The sequence below is a fragment of the Sebastes umbrosus genome, chromosome 13, assembly GCF_015220745.1.
Source record: "Sebastes umbrosus isolate fSebUmb1 chromosome 13, fSebUmb1.pri, whole genome shotgun sequence".
NCBI classification, from domain to species: Eukaryota; Metazoa; Chordata; class Actinopteri; order Perciformes; family Sebastidae; genus Sebastes; species Sebastes umbrosus.
Window position 1 is genome coordinate 3608758 of NC_051281.1, and position 15749 is coordinate 3624506.

Below are 15749 nucleotides of genomic sequence, written 5' to 3' on the forward strand. Positions count from 1 at the left end.
TCTCTGCTCTCGTTCAGGAGCAGGAGGCTGGTCTCCCATGGTGACCGACCAAGAGCCCTGGCTCCAGGTGGACCTCAGGGAGCAGATGGAGGTGACGGCTGTGGCCACGCAGGGACGTTACGACAGCTGGGACTGGGTCAGCAGTTACCTCCTGCTCTACAGTGACACGGGCCGAGCCTGGAAACAGTACAGGCATGAGGACGGCGTGGGGGTGAGTCCGGATGTTTCATCTGATCAGCTTCCTGTATGACTGTATGATTCATTGCTGGTTTGCTGTATACCGTTAAAGCTTGGGTTGGTAGTCTAGTTTCTCTGGAGAAACTAGCAAGAGTAAGCTAGATTTTAAGTGTTGCCAACTCTTTTCCAATGAAAGTAGCTAGCAGCACTAGTAATATGCAAAAATAGAAATGTTTAGATACAGAAGAAACAAAGTTTTATTGCTGGCTATTTATGATTAAAGGGATGGGTCGACATTTCGGGAAAAAAATGCTTTCTTGTGGAGAGTAACAAGAGAAGATCAATATCACTCTCATATGTGTGCATTATATACAGAGCTAAAGCTGGGATTCAGTTCTCTTAGCTTAGCTTAAAGACTGGAAAAAGGGGTGAGGGGAACTAACCTGGTTCTGTTCAAAGCTCACCATAGCAGCTTAACCAAAATGTGAAATGACAACTTGCGGTTTTACAGACAATTTGTGCCGGAACTATTTCTTTGCTCAAGCTCTACAGCTAAAAACAAAAACATATTAAAAAATGTATTACAAGCTAAAGTCAACTAAAGCCTTTTTCCAGTGTGGTAACAGACATTTTGTGACCCTGATCTCCAACACCGAATGTTCAATACATCTCAAAAACTATAAATAAATATGCATAAATATGCAATAGTTCTCCTCATTAAGGAGAGGCGGGAGTCTGTTCGAAGCAACTGCTGTCAGAGTGACATGATTTTTGAACAGCAGCGAAAAGTCCATGAGACAATAGTCAAATATTAAAAAATATAAGATCAGATTAAAACGAAGACAATAAAATACCTAATATCAAAACATATAGGGTTTATACTTACATACAGTACGCAGATCACGCTGGACGTTTCTCTTTAATTGATTGGGAGTCAGGACTGGGTTATGGTTTTTATGTCAACACACATTTTATTTTTAAACCGCGGCAGAACCAACAGAAGAAAAAAAACACAGGGAAATTGTTGCAGACCCGATTCAAGCCCGGAGGGAATTATGAGAAATCACGGCGGAGAATCAAAACTCTAAAACTTGATTTATGCTTACCACATCCACGAGGGTTACGAGTGTCCACACAGCAGAGTATAAAACATCCAAACGTTTCCTCGTCACGATTCCACGTCAGCTCATGTCTGTGCGGAAAGCATGATCGCAGCTTAAGCCAGTGGTTACCAATTTTTCTTTCACGTAAAGGACCCTTGGACCCTGGTGGAATAATTTAAAGGTCCCATATTATAAAAAGTGAGATTTTCATGTCTTTTATATTATAAAGCAGGTTTAAGTGATATAAAAACACTGTGAAAGTATCGAAACACTGCGGGAATACACACAAACCCGTATTGAGAAACTGTGCGTTTGAAACAAGCCGTTAGGATTTCTGTCCTTTTGTGATGTCACAAATCTACAATATTTAGACCATTTCACAGTTTTAAACGTTAACATACCAAATGTGTCCCAGTTTGTTTCCTGTTGTAGTGGATGTGAATGACATCAGCTGACAGGAAGTAAACATGGACCCATGCTGTTGCCTAGCAACGCAATTCCGTTGCCATTCCGTTGAAATGCGTTAAAACGGAGCGATTCAGACAGAGCGTGAATACAGGTATATCCAGACAGACAGTATGAAAAAAAGTATGTGTTTTTTGAACATTAAAGCATGTAAACATGATCTAGTAGAAACCCAAAATACAAGCATGAACCTGAAAATGAGCACGATATGGGACCTTTAAGTATCTTGGTATAGTCTTTGACTCCAATCTTACATTCAAGGAACACATTAAAAAAATCTCTTTAGTTCAACCTGGCAAATTTCCGTCATATAAGCCCTTTTCTTACTTCACAGTCAGCAAAAGCTTATATGCACACAATGATATTTTCTCACATAACATATTGTTTTACAACCTGGTCACATACAACAGTGAGTACGTTAAAACCCATCAAGTCTCTCTTCAAGAAGAAAATCAAATTTTTGGACAGGAAACCTTTTCATTTTAATTATTGCAATATCATAAATAAGAGCGAAGATCCTTAAGAAGATCTTCTATGCAACATTGTACCGTACTATTTCGCCACACTGCATTTGGGCAATCTTCTTTTTCTGTAAAGGCCACAAATCAGTGGAACCCCCTGCCTGACGATGTGAGGAGCTGCAGCTCTATCAGCACTTTCAAAGCCAACTTAAAACGTCTGTTGTAAGCTGCTCAGCTCCGTACTCACTGATCTCTAATTCTACTCCATGGTATTCATGACTTGTTTTTACTTGACAAGCATTCTTTGTGATGTGCTATTGTGTGTAGCTGTGTATTGTGCATACTTTGTGATGTGCTATTGTGTGAAGCTGTGTATTGTGCGTTTTGTATGTTCTTTCGTGTATGACTCTGCAGTATGTTTCTTTGTTTTGACCTGCCAAGGGAGTAAAGATGTGAATGAGCTTAAAGCTATAATCTGGTATGGTGCATCAAATGGAGACATTTAAACTCTACATGATCCCTTTTAAATAAAAATAAATACAATAGAATAAGTAGAACATTTTAAACATTGACAGTTACCAAACTTTCATGGGTGTCTGTCTTGTTTTTAAAGTTTTAAATGGGCACACCACGCACCATTTTATCCAGAGAAAAACACAGTAATATGATAAAAACCAGAGCACAGACTATGGGAGACTGTAATGTACCTAGGCAGAGAAATATATTTAGTCAAATGATGGTGTCTGTTAGAGGCACACATTCCTGGAACAAATTACCAGCACACATCAGGGACTATGACCATTACTTAACCTTTAAAAAAAAAACTCAAACATTGGCTAAAAACAAACCAGTCATATTCTCATACATAATATCATACATATATACTGTATAACTGTTTCCTCCTGCTTCGAGTGGCTAATCAACTCCCGGATCTCGCTCCATATTTAATGCACAGAGATGAGGGTGGGAGTTTATCAATCTAGACTGTAAGAACTACATTTACCTCTGTCGTGTAAGATATCATCACTCCTCCACGTTCTGTTTGCTGCGGAGCTATTTATTGATGACATTACAAGTCAGAGTCAGATAACACATCCTCTCACTCTTTCTGACACATTTCAAGGTGTGGGAAGTGTCTGGTGTCAACACAATTATACAGCTTTTTTTTTAGCCCTCCATGTAATGTCACAACTTGTTACACCAGCCTGTGCACGGACTCCAGGTCTAAGAAAATAGCCTGATGTTGGCACACGTTATTAATCCTTTATTGTGTTTGTCCCAGTTATGTCAAAGGCTGCTGACAAGATGTTAAATGGTTTTTATGTGACTTTTTTTTTTTTATACTTGGCAGTCTAATTAGCGGAGTGTGTAGTTGCCCACTGGCATGTCACTGCTGCAAAGGGCTCGTTTTTTTCATTGTGTTGAAGTGAAAAAGAGCGCAGAGATGTGAGGCTGTACATTATGTCTTAGTGTTGTGTGCTGTTTTAAAATTTATCTTCCTCCATCTTGAAATATAGGAGATGAAATAAAACATCACAAAGTTTAATAAGACAGTTCTAACACTGAATCAGGTCTAGCTCTTTTGAAGTCGAGTCAGAATCCCCCTCCACAAGCTCTGTCAAACTTTCACGCTGTTACTGTCACTAACGCGCAGAATGTGTTATCCAAGGCTGGAAATAGTCCCCAACAAAGCTTTATTTAGAAAACTATCAAGCATTTTCTAACAACAAGTCATCCTACGATGAGTTTCCATTTCTCTCCAACACAACTAACTTTGCAACGTGCAAATGTGAAGAACAACTTCAATAGAAATCACTTAAACAAATACATTTCCCTTATTATTATGGAGGGTTGAAATATAACAACAAATAAACACTTAAATTATGAGCAAAACTTTTCATATGTGTAAATGGCCCATTTTGTGGGCCCCTGATGGGCGCGGGGCCTTAAGCAGCAGCTTAGTCTGCTAATGCCTCCGACCAGATTTCATGTACCATCTGGCAAAAAGCGTTGCGTAGTTTCATTTTTGTTTGTCATTTTAAGATATTTAACCAGAGATTAATATGTTTATGTAAACAAGAACAAAGTATCATAACTCAGTTTTGAATTGGTGCCAAAAAAAATAAATAGAAAGTGTGCAGTTTCCCCAGAGTGAAGTTCACGGAGACGTTTATGTGCCATCCAGTCAGTCCTTATATCGTTATTTCTGACAAGGGAAATAAAGCTGCTGTGCAGAGAAGACGAGACATTATGTATAGATATTACCAACATGGCCTGCAGCAGTCACCTTTTGTAAGTGACCCACGAGAGAAAAAGAGAACAGAGAGAGTGCTGTACTTATTTCACATATTAAAATTAATATAGCTCTGAACCCCGGCACACATCGTACCAGTCAAAACGGGCGTCTTCCTCCCAAACTTGGCGAGCATTAAAACCAGGCGTGACTGAGCTTTATATTTCCTGATGTGTGTTTAATGCACGCTCACGAAGACAATTTAAACCTCCACGCCTCCCGTCTCTTCTTTGGTGTTCATGTGAACTTGGAATTATAGCATAATTTATATAGTGCAGGATGAATGTCAGCCAATTAGTCAGAAATCTCTTATTCTGAAACTCGCACTCAGGCTGACTAACTACAGCGTTCACCAAGACCTTTGGCTGATACTTACTCACATCCGTCTGGCATTTTAACAAGTGAAGCTCAAAGGTAACGGCTCGCTGCCAGAAACCGAACTGAGGGAGACTAATGAGAGAGCAGCAGCTGCTGATATGACTGCTAGCTCTCAGCCATTCTTCGCTAATACCGAGCCAAATTAGCTCCGTGGAAAAATGAGCTCTATATGTAAAAAAAAAAAAAGGGTTAAAGGTCGACAACCCTGCCGGCATCTCCTAGATGCTGTCGTGTTTATAAATGAGACTGTAAGGAACAAACAAACCCTGGTCCGTTTGCTGTTTTCCTTTCAAGTAGTCTGGCATAAAATATGATATATAACATAATCATATTACATTGGACCTGAGGGTGGCGCTAGAGAAAGTTCTTATTATAAAAAAGAAAGATATTTTGTGTGCAAAATTCTCCCTGATGATGGCTCTAGGGAAAAAGTCGCCAAGATCAATGACAGCCATTCTCCGAGGGCCGTTAATATTCATACCAAATATTATGGTAATCTGGACAGTATCCATGGACACATCCTGCTCTGGATCAAAGTGTTGGAAGGACATCTTCATCCTTAAGCTCCACCACTGGGTATTGAAAAACACTTAAAATCACATATAGGCTTTGTGTGGTAGAACATACATGAATATAACCTCTTCTTCCTGTGCACACATTACAAACTTTACTTTTCCTTTGTGTAACTTTAATGACTCACTCGCCTGACCTCAGTAACAGTGTCGACATCACCGTATGTTCCTGCTAACTGTGTCCTGTCTGCGGGTGCGCTCTGAGTAAACAGAGCCTCATAAAGTACAAGAGGAACATGTGAGACGGCATGATGGCACAAGCTGATAATAAGCTAATTAGCGAAAGACGGGAGAAAGTCTGTGAAAATGACTTATGTCGGAGCGTTTAGGAGATGAAATGTGGATTTTTATCAGCTCGTGCTGTGAAATTCTTGAACGTCTTTCCTTATGTGAAGAAAAATTGTTTTTTTGCTTGATGGTACTTTTAAAGTAAACTCTTTAAATCCCACTTTAACCTAATTCCCTGTATAATATTTGCAATCTACTCCATGGTGAATTATCTGCACGCTCTTTGCAAATATTCCTATGTGGGAAGAGGAATGTATTCTAGTAGCAGGGGGTTCCAGATTACCTTCATTATCCTTGAAAAGCCTTATTCAGGAATCTATTTTTAATGCAGCTGTGAATAAACATGTGAAACAAATTGTTGCTGGTTAAGGGGAGGGGGTGAATTTCTACATTCATTTCCATGCTTGTTAGCTGTTCAGGTAGATGGGGATCTAACAAGGATTAAAGTGGGTTTGCATGATTGCTGATTTTATCGGAGTAATTGTATCTTGTATCATGATTGCACTTGCAGTATAATACAGCCTGACCTCTCGGGAAGTTCAAACAATCTGTTGGTCACCGTGTGGCTGAATCCTACCGACTTTGGTGATCCTGACTTTTCACCTAGCGCCACCGTGAGATTCATATTTCAGGTTTTGAGTGAAAAACCTTGACCATCTTGCCGTAAACATTTGTACAGATGTTCAAGGACCCCAGGGGATGAATCCCAATGGTGTTGGTGATGCCCTAACCTCTCAACTAGCACTATAATCATACCAAATATCAAATATCCACTTTGTGTTAATTGTGCTAAATACCCTAAACTACTGTAAGATAAAGGTAAAACAGTATGTGGGATCTTTTAGTATGTCCGAAACCTCAGTATGAAACCAATAGTGCGCAAATGCATACTATTTCTGGTGAAATATTACAGTATGCAACGCACTACGGCAGCATAAATATCCCACAATGCAATGCGGTAATGATGACAACGTTCATAACAGACGTTGACGGACGGCTCTGTAACGTCAATAACGCTTCAATTTAAGTGTAAGTATAGATTTCCCTTATGGTACATGTCCACAGCCTCCGTCCTTTCCATGCAGCCATGCAATGCATTCTGGTAGCCCAACAGTGCGATTTGAGAGACGGACCAACGCGTCGCCCGCTCCTCATTTCCATAAAGTTGAGGTTTAGGCTACTTTATGCAAATCACGGGCGTCCGAAGCAACTCAACGTCTCTGGAAACTCTCGAGAAACGTTTAAACTAAGCGCTGTCGATCCAAAATAAAGACAGATTCATCAACTGCATGGTTTATTTCTTGCATAAAATGTTTTCAGAAACACATTTCGGCGAACTATTTTCGTGATATAACAGAAATAAAGTTTACAAACGAGCTGCCATGTTGGTTCTGGGTTTGAAAGCTGGAGGCAGCAGCCCACGACGGAAAACATTCGTCCAATCAGGTGCCTTGTGTCAAGTGGCAGCCCATCAAGCGTCCGATGCTGGGAAGCGAGACGATCCCTCGTGATAAAAAAAACGCCCCTGTGGACACGTACTATCAGGATTTCTCTCATTTGTATTACATATTTTAAATTATTTCCGACTTTGATTCTCACAAATTGTCGTTTTGGACACATTGGGTTGGCACGGGTTACCATGGTTACACATCTCCAACCTGTAAGGAGGCTCTCAGGAAGGGATAATGGTAATTACTGCTCAGTGCGTCCGAAAAGATACATACTACTCTTTATTCACACAAAAGTATGTCTAACAACAGTACACATATTGGGTATGTAATATAGATATAGATATATAGATAGGCTATATAGTGAGGTGAAAAGGTGAGGCAAATGACAATGCCAATCAAAGCAAACTATTGCCTGTCCCCAATAGGATTGAGCCCACTGGTGAATATAAGACGGTTCCAGGATCAGCACCCTGCACAGCTCTCGTGACAGTTGCCATGCTGATCAGCTCTAAGCATCACTGTGCAGCCTCACAGGGCTGCTAGTGTGGCTCTAGACTCTTCAGTACCTTGATATAACTTTAAATATCTTAATCAAACCTTAACCTTAAATGTGACTCAACAGACATTTTTGTTGTTGACACAAACAGAAAATGCATCCTCTGCTACTTCCTGATATAATGAAGACGTATCTAAGGCCCAGTTGATGCTGATCAGGGGACCTCTGGCTGACTGACCGGTGGTCAGGTATTGTTGCAGCACTTTCACTCATGGCAAGGTCACAAACTCGCAGTTATGTCCTCACTATGTGTTCCCTTAGGCTGTTTAACTGGCCAATGACCTTTTGGAGCATACTGCATTCATCGCCGGCAGCAGGATTTATTCCCCAGTGAATTGATTAAAATAAACTTATGCGTCTGTGCTGTGTGCAACACAAAGGAAAAGTGACACGAGGGAGCTCATCACTGGAGAGGAAGAGTAAAGAGTCTTAATGAATGGGGAGGGAGACTGTTCCACAGTGACAGGAGCATAAATAGAAATAATGAAGTCACGGCGGGGTTAGGATTGTTTATGTGGACAAGGAGCGCCCTCGGTCCTATGGACCTTTGGAAAAATCTTCTGCACCCTCAGGCCTTTATTCAGAGACCTGACTTCATCTCCCAGTTGGAACACACAGGATGTTCTGTTGCAAGTTTTCCAGCGAGGGAACGAAAACAAACGTCATACTCACGACAGCCTCAGTGGCGTTCTCGTAGTAGTATGGCTCTTGAATACTAATAACTCACGCTGCTGACGTGTCTGAGTGTTGTTCGCTAATGAACAGCCAGAATGACTGCAGTGCAGCCTTAATCAGAGTTTGTTTGGTTCATTAGATTTTCCAGACATTCAGCTGGGAGTCGAGTGGAAAGACGGGGTTAATGATTGTAACAGAAATAATAGGAAGCAGAGTTTCACAAGCTGCACACCAGACATATACCATACACTATACGTCCTACATGCACACACATTCTTCTGCCAAAGTTACATCAGTTCTAGTTATTTCACCGGAGGGATTTTTTGTATTTCTGTTCTTTGTCGTTGCTTTTCACACTGGTTTGAAGTGGGCGGGGCTCCATTGGAAAAAGATGATGTCATGTGTTTCCAATCAGAGTTTAGCAACATTTATTCCTTGTTTTTAAAGAGGACCTATTATGCTTATTTTCAGGTTCCTACTTGTATTTTGGGTTTCTACTAGAACATGTTTACATGCTTTAATGTTCATAAAAAGGCTTAATATTTATCATATCGGCTGTGCTGCAGCACCTCTTTTCACCCTCTGTCGGTATTATTCAAATGCATTACTTGGTGACATCACCACGTTACGGAAGAAAAAGCGGGACTTGAAGCGCTGCGTTTCAGACAGTTCAGGAGCAGTGTTTCTGTCTTTCTTTCTTGCAGACCTTTTACACGCACAAAAAAACAATATAACACACTAAAGGAAAGGGGAAAAAAGCACAAAAGCATTATAGGTCCCCTTTAAGGTTTTAAGTGGGCTGGTGCCACCTTAATTAGCAGAACTCTTGCATCTTTATCTTCCTGAATGTCACCAGAACTTGACACAAAAGCAGCGGCGACCGAGCCTTTGTGGTTGCTGCCCATAATCTCTGGAACTGCCACCTATTCATTAACAAAATACTGCTCAGACTACAGAAGCATTGAAGTCGCTGCTGACTGAGTTGAGCTTGACACCTTGACTTCATCTTCTATTGTGCTGCTGTTCTTTCACTACTATTATGTGCACATTTTGTTTATTGTTTTCCTCTGTTTGCTTTGTATTTTGTGCTGGTTCAGCACTTTGGTTAACTGAGGTTGTTTTCAAATGTGAAATACAAATAAAGCCTGACCTTACTTTGACTTGATTTAAAGCAGAGTGTATGACAGTCGGTGCTTATGTTGCCAGCGCTGCCAGTCAAATCACATCAAACCACACACTAGTGTCTTTATTCCCAACTTTGTTTTATTTTTCTTTTGATTGTCACTTATCTAGTCATGAATATATTTTTTTTGAGATTTGAAGTCTCATTTTGAGAGGCTTTAGATTACAGCTTTTGAATGCGGAACAATCAAATAGTCTTCTGCCGCAGTGTGTCACACAAAGCCTGGAAATAACAAGGTCATGGTTAGAGCCCCGTGTGACAAACACCGCAGCTTTCACTGATGGCTACATTTGATTTTTTTGGTTGAAAGCATTTTGAAAGTGTGAATAAGAAAAAGTGTCGTGAATATGCATGCTGTGTTTTTTTTTTTTTTTCAAGGCCAATGTGTTTTCTCATATTTCGTTTGCTCTGAAAGCTCTTTGCAGTGCTGAAGTAATACATTTTTGCTTTGACCAAATGTATAAGCCCCAGCGCCATTTGTTAATCCCTCCTGTGCAGACGTGAATTACTGTGCATGTGTAAATAAGCCCGGCTCGTACGCGTGTTAAGATTCAGCCACGAGGCTCCGCTCAGTAAATGGCTCAAAATGGGAAAGCGGTGGCATAAATCACAATAACAGCCTTAACAGTCGCACTGTTGCCTTGATTATCTACCAAGCAGCAGCATCCTGGTGCATTTAATGATGCTTCTGCTTTGCGGTGCTCTGGAAGCATCGGACGGTCGTGTGTGCCGCTGGTAATTGTGTGTCTGCTGTTGCGGAAACTTGAATTATTGGCCTTGTCTGACTGTGTTGAACTGTCCACAAAAGCCCGGAGCTCCACTGTCAATGATCTATATTTTTGCTTCTTTATAGTAGGAGTACTTATCGATCTGATATGTCACCTGCCTAGAATCGGTTATGAAGGAGCTGGTAATCAGTCATTTGAGAGGAGAGGTTGTTTGTCTCTGTTTCTGACTCCATCTCTCTCTGTTCCTTTGTTTATGTCCCCTGGCTTTGTCTGGTGCAGAGTGAAAGTAGAGGAGGGGTGGAATAGAAAAAGAAGAATGACATCTCACAATTGTACTCAGAGGTTTTTGTTTCGAGCTCTGCAGGGAGAAAACACAAAGCGAGAGCCCTTATTGCCCCCGGCTGCCTCGCTGGTGAATTTTCCTCCTTCTCACATGGACCTGCTCGAACGGATATTCTCATATTTCCACACCACACGATGATTCTTATCACTTTACATCAAATAGTATGTTCAAGGATAGGAAGAAGACATTGCCCTTGGCTTCGCCTTGTCAGCACTTTGTTGTTGTCTGTGCTGTTCAAGGATTTAGATTTTTTATTATATTTCAAGTATTCAGCTAAATAACAGACAGGTGAAAATATTACTATTCACTTCGTATCTGAGGTCATTTTATTTTTTTGTCCCTCTGTGGTCCTGCAGAGATTCGTCGGGAATGTGAATTCGGAGGCCGTCGTCCAGAACAAGCTGTCACACCCGGTGAGGACGCGCTTCCTGCGTTTCGTCCCTCTCGACTGGAACCCCAGCGGCTGGATGGGCCTCAGAGTGGAGGTGTTCGGCTGCTCCTACAGTGAGTAACACACACTGTGAAAGCACTCCGTCTACACATCAAAACCTCAGTGCTTCACACCACCTAGAAGGATCTTTGTTCATTTATACATCTGGCTTTGCAGCTCCCCTCTCTTGATGAAGAGTAATGAGGGCCATTTTCTCTTCACTTGGTAATAACACGCTGTTTGATACTCCAGACAGCAGTGAAACGACTAATCAGAAAACCCGACAGCCAGGGCATATTATATTGAAAACGCAGACTGAAAACATTTTATGTAGCTACAAAAACACAAAGCGGAGACAGATAATATAAAGCATGGCCAGTGCAGCGCACGCCATTACATTGCTCGTACTAATATTGACATTGTTAGCGCTTTCACTCATGCCAGCCAATTAAAACCAAAATCATAATTACTTATCTTCCTGTCTCACGGTTGTCACAACTTAAATACTTGTTATGTCAGGATAATACGCTTCGTATCGCTGAGTCATTGCTCTCTGCCAGGACAGAAAAAGGTGTACCACATAAGGAGAAACTAACACACGCTGGCTAGCTCCAAGTAGAGACACACACAGCAGATGTGCCTTAGAGACAGAAGAAGTAATCAAGGGACGGTAGCTGGGATGTGCCAATCCTGGGAACGTATGTGGTGATTGCTGCTTTTGTGGAGCATCAACCTGTGAGCAGGCGCATGGGAGCAAAGCGATGTACTGCTGTGGACGGGGGCAACAGCAAAACAGATTTTAGACACCTAAAAAATCAGTGAATTTTGAATCTTTTATACGTCTTAAAAAAGGCTGTTGTTATCAAATGGCTAAATGAGATTACTAAACGTCATCATGCTATCACTAGTTCATCTTTACAGCCTCGTTGTTTATACTCACGCTCATGCGACCGTGGTGTAGTTCATCTATAGCCTAACGTTAGCTTTTTACTTCTGGCGATTGCATTTGAACTTCAAAAATCATAAAAGTGGTGTTCATTTGTGGAGATTATTTTATGGAACAAATCGTGTAAGTATCATAAATGTTTGTTTGCCACAGAGATTATTTTCTGCAATAATCCAAATCATCCCTACACCACTCTATTATTGGATGTTATTGGAGGGGGCGGTGGCGTTGATTTCTTAGTCCTTTCCCTTACACCTGTTGTCTTCTAGGTATCAGATTACAGACTCATACCACATGAGACCAGACGGGTTTAAGGTAGTGAACAAGCTTCCTCGGCAACACAATCAACTCCTGTTGCCATGAAGTACCTCATACAACCCCACCTCAAAACATCCAAACTATCCCTTTAATGCCTCGTGTCTTGACTACAATTAATCACCTTAAGAATTCTCAAAAGAACATAATTCAATTATTGTCTTAAAAAGATTTAATAGTAAAATACTACATTAGAATAATTACCCACTTGTACTCTGTACAGTGCACGATAAAAGGACACAGAGTAACATTTATATATCCAGAGCAATCCGCTATAAAAATACATGTAATGAGGATTCACTGACACACCTCTCCCACGCATTGTGAAGCAGCACTAACTAGATGAGCCGCTGGATTAATGCGCTGTGAAACACTGTCAGAATATCCCACAGTAATCACTTTTATGATGCCCAGCCACCACACAGTGTGGCCAAGTGTATTCATGTTAGGATGAGCAGGTATAAAACTGATGCTGCCTCGTGTTCTCCTTCTTCCTCCACTGGTCAATATAATGTGGCTGCTTATAAACTACTGAAAATACCAAATGAATTATAATATAGCTGATGCATGACTTAACTTACAGAAACTACTAATCTGCCAAGACTGAGAAAGGTTACATCTCCATGCAGGTCTTTCTGCTGCATTATAATATATGCAGGAGCGTCTCTGTTGAAGCAGGATTATATAGAGGTGACACTGTGAATGCCACTGATCTCAAATCTGTGCTGCAGAACTCCCTGAAATCAATTGTAAATGAATGATGAGAGTGAAACAGGGAGAGTGTGGTAGAGATCCTCACAGTGTTGACGGGGATGTAGCTGTTTTGGGTTCAGTACTTTTATCCTTCCTCACTCAGATTGCTGCATAACAGAGCTGCCTGTATACAGAACAATAAACCTGTGCAGTTATCTGGTTTAAACTGTGCAGACTGCTACTTAAATATGTTGATTATTGTGGTGTTAAAAAAATAATAATAATAACAAAATAAAAATAAAAAAAGATAATAATAATAATAATATTAATAGTAATAATAATAATAATAATAATAATAATAGTAATAATAATAATAATAATAATAATAATAATAAAAATAATAATAAAAATAATAATAATACATATTGTTGCAGCCAGTGGTTATGTTATGCCTTAAATTAAATGGCATTTCACCAGGGGCGGTCAGTCGGATTGATCCCCAAAGAATCATTACAACCGGCACTAAATCTTGCAGCTAGCGTCAATGTGATCGATAGCAAAACAAATCAATCCATCTCATGTTAGATTACATCTTCAACACAGTCTTCTTAATGCAGCTACTCTTTTCCTCCTTAGAGACACAATAGACAGTTGTTATTTAGCGTCAGGGATTGTCTTGTGTTTTAACATGCATGTGATTAAGTCATTAACAGTTAATAGTGAAATGAAATTGGCAGATTATTTGGAAAATGAAGGAGATGCATTCAGCTCATAAATCAATACAGAATAGATTGTGAGAGCAATTTTCCAGATCGTGACACTAACTACATTTTAAAAAAAAAGACGGACAAGTTTATAAGGTGTTATGAACAATTATAATGCTTATAGCACTGTATAATCATAGTTATAAGTACTCATACATATTCATAATGCTTTATAATAATAATCATAACACATTATAAAGCATTTTCTAAAGACATATAAAGTCAAGCATCATAATACTTCAGTTGCTGGTCACTCACTGATGTTTTTTTTTTGCAAGGATCATAGTGTATTATAATTCCCATAGTTGTAATACATCATAATATTTTTTATAATGCATTATATTGTAGTATAAATTACTTTAAGTGGTCATTGTTTGCTTTAAGTCAAGTGAAAAATATCATTAAATCTATATATGCAAGAACAACACACAAAACATTGTAAAATTAATTTTTACTTTACTTAAAGCAAATAATGCTTAGAGTAACTTATAATCATATTATACTGTATTATACAATGATTATAATGCATTATAAAAAAGACTATAATGTATTACAATAATGGGAATTATAATACACTATGATCTTAACAAAAACATGTCAGTGAGTGACGAGCAATTATTAAGTATTATGATACTTGACCTTTATAGTCATTATAAAATGCTGTATATTCTGTAAAGGTTATTGTTATAAAGCATTATGAATATTTAGTAGTGCTCTAATCTATAATTATACATGGTTGTAAATGGATTATGATGCATTATAGGTATGTTTATAATGCATTATAGACATGGGTGTTACCAAATAATGCGATTTTTACAAGCATGCACAACATTTATCTTTTAATTCTTTGAAAGAACAGTGTGCAACACTGAGTAAGGGATAATGTGCAGTGAGCCGGTCATTGTTGTGAAATAAACCACGACAGGGCGATGCCGCACCCCGACGCGGAGCGTTCTCTCATCGCCCTGAAGGGGTTTCTTTCACAACAATGACCCGCTAGCTGTTCATTATCCCGCTTATTACACAGCTACTTACTGAAGTTATCAATAAATTCACACAAAAACGGTCCGCCAGACTCCGACATCTGAACTGCGTCCATAGCAACGGTCTGATATTCATAGCAACGGTCTGTTATAAAGAAATAACAGACCGCAGAACGCTGTGATCAACAGAATCGAGTATTCAACAAAGCCGTGTAATAATTAATAATAATGAATAACTTTATTTGTATAGCACTTTTCAAGCTGGGAGCACAAAGTGCTTTCCATAGACAGCATTTAAAAGCAACAATCACAAATAAAAGAATCTCAAGCGACAGCAAATAAAAGCACACAATTAAAAGACAGACTTAGAATCAGGTGTTTGTACAACAGAACTGTATTTCATGAACAAATAAGAGCAGCTGTCAGGCGATAAAGCAAGTCTGATTCAAGAGTTACTGTGCTTCTCTTTCAGAGTCATACGTGGCAGACTTTGACGGCAGAAGCTCTCTGCTGTATCGGTTCAACCAGAAGTCCATGTCGACGGTGAAGGACGTGATCTCTCTGCGCTTCAAGAGCCATCAGGCCGAGGGTGTTTTACTGCACGGAGAGGGCCAGAGAGGAGATTACATCACCCTGGAGCTTCACCGAGGAAGATTGGACCTCTACCTCAACTTAGGTGAACTGCGCTTTCCCAGCCTCTCTCTCTCTCTCTCCCTCTCTCTGTCTCTCTCTCTCTCTGTCTCTCTCTCTCTCTCTCTCAAAAATCTATTTTTCATTCCCTCAAGAATTTAGTCTCTCAGTCACGATCGAGAGGTATCAGGGCAAGGTGGTGGTTGTCATTTGTACATCTCACCTCAGTTCCACCTCAGAGTTTTTCCACAACATACCAAAAGACCAAAGTTATGTCTTCGAATTGCTGAATTTGCCAGGCCAAAAGTATATAGA

At 39.9% G+C, this 15749-nt stretch overlaps 2 protein-coding genes across 2 annotated transcripts in view; both read left to right on the forward strand.

Annotated features, from left to right (window-relative positions):
* LOC119499822 (trace amine-associated receptor 13c-like) overlaps positions 1-15749 on the forward strand; it is a 978627-nt gene that overhangs the window by 312051 nt on the left and 650827 nt on the right. The gene's annotated exons all lie outside the window — the stretch shown is intronic.
* The window catches only part of LOC119499809 (contactin-associated protein-like 5), a 106441-nt gene that overhangs the window by 22860 nt on the left and 67832 nt on the right, over positions 1-15749 (forward strand). The window contains exons 3-5 of the mRNA XM_037789007.1: positions 18-211; positions 11030-11177; positions 15277-15480. Coding sequence (XP_037644935.1) covers positions 18-211; positions 11030-11177; positions 15277-15480 — 546 coding nt within the window. The remainder of the gene's footprint in view (positions 1-17; positions 212-11029; positions 11178-15276; positions 15481-15749) is intronic.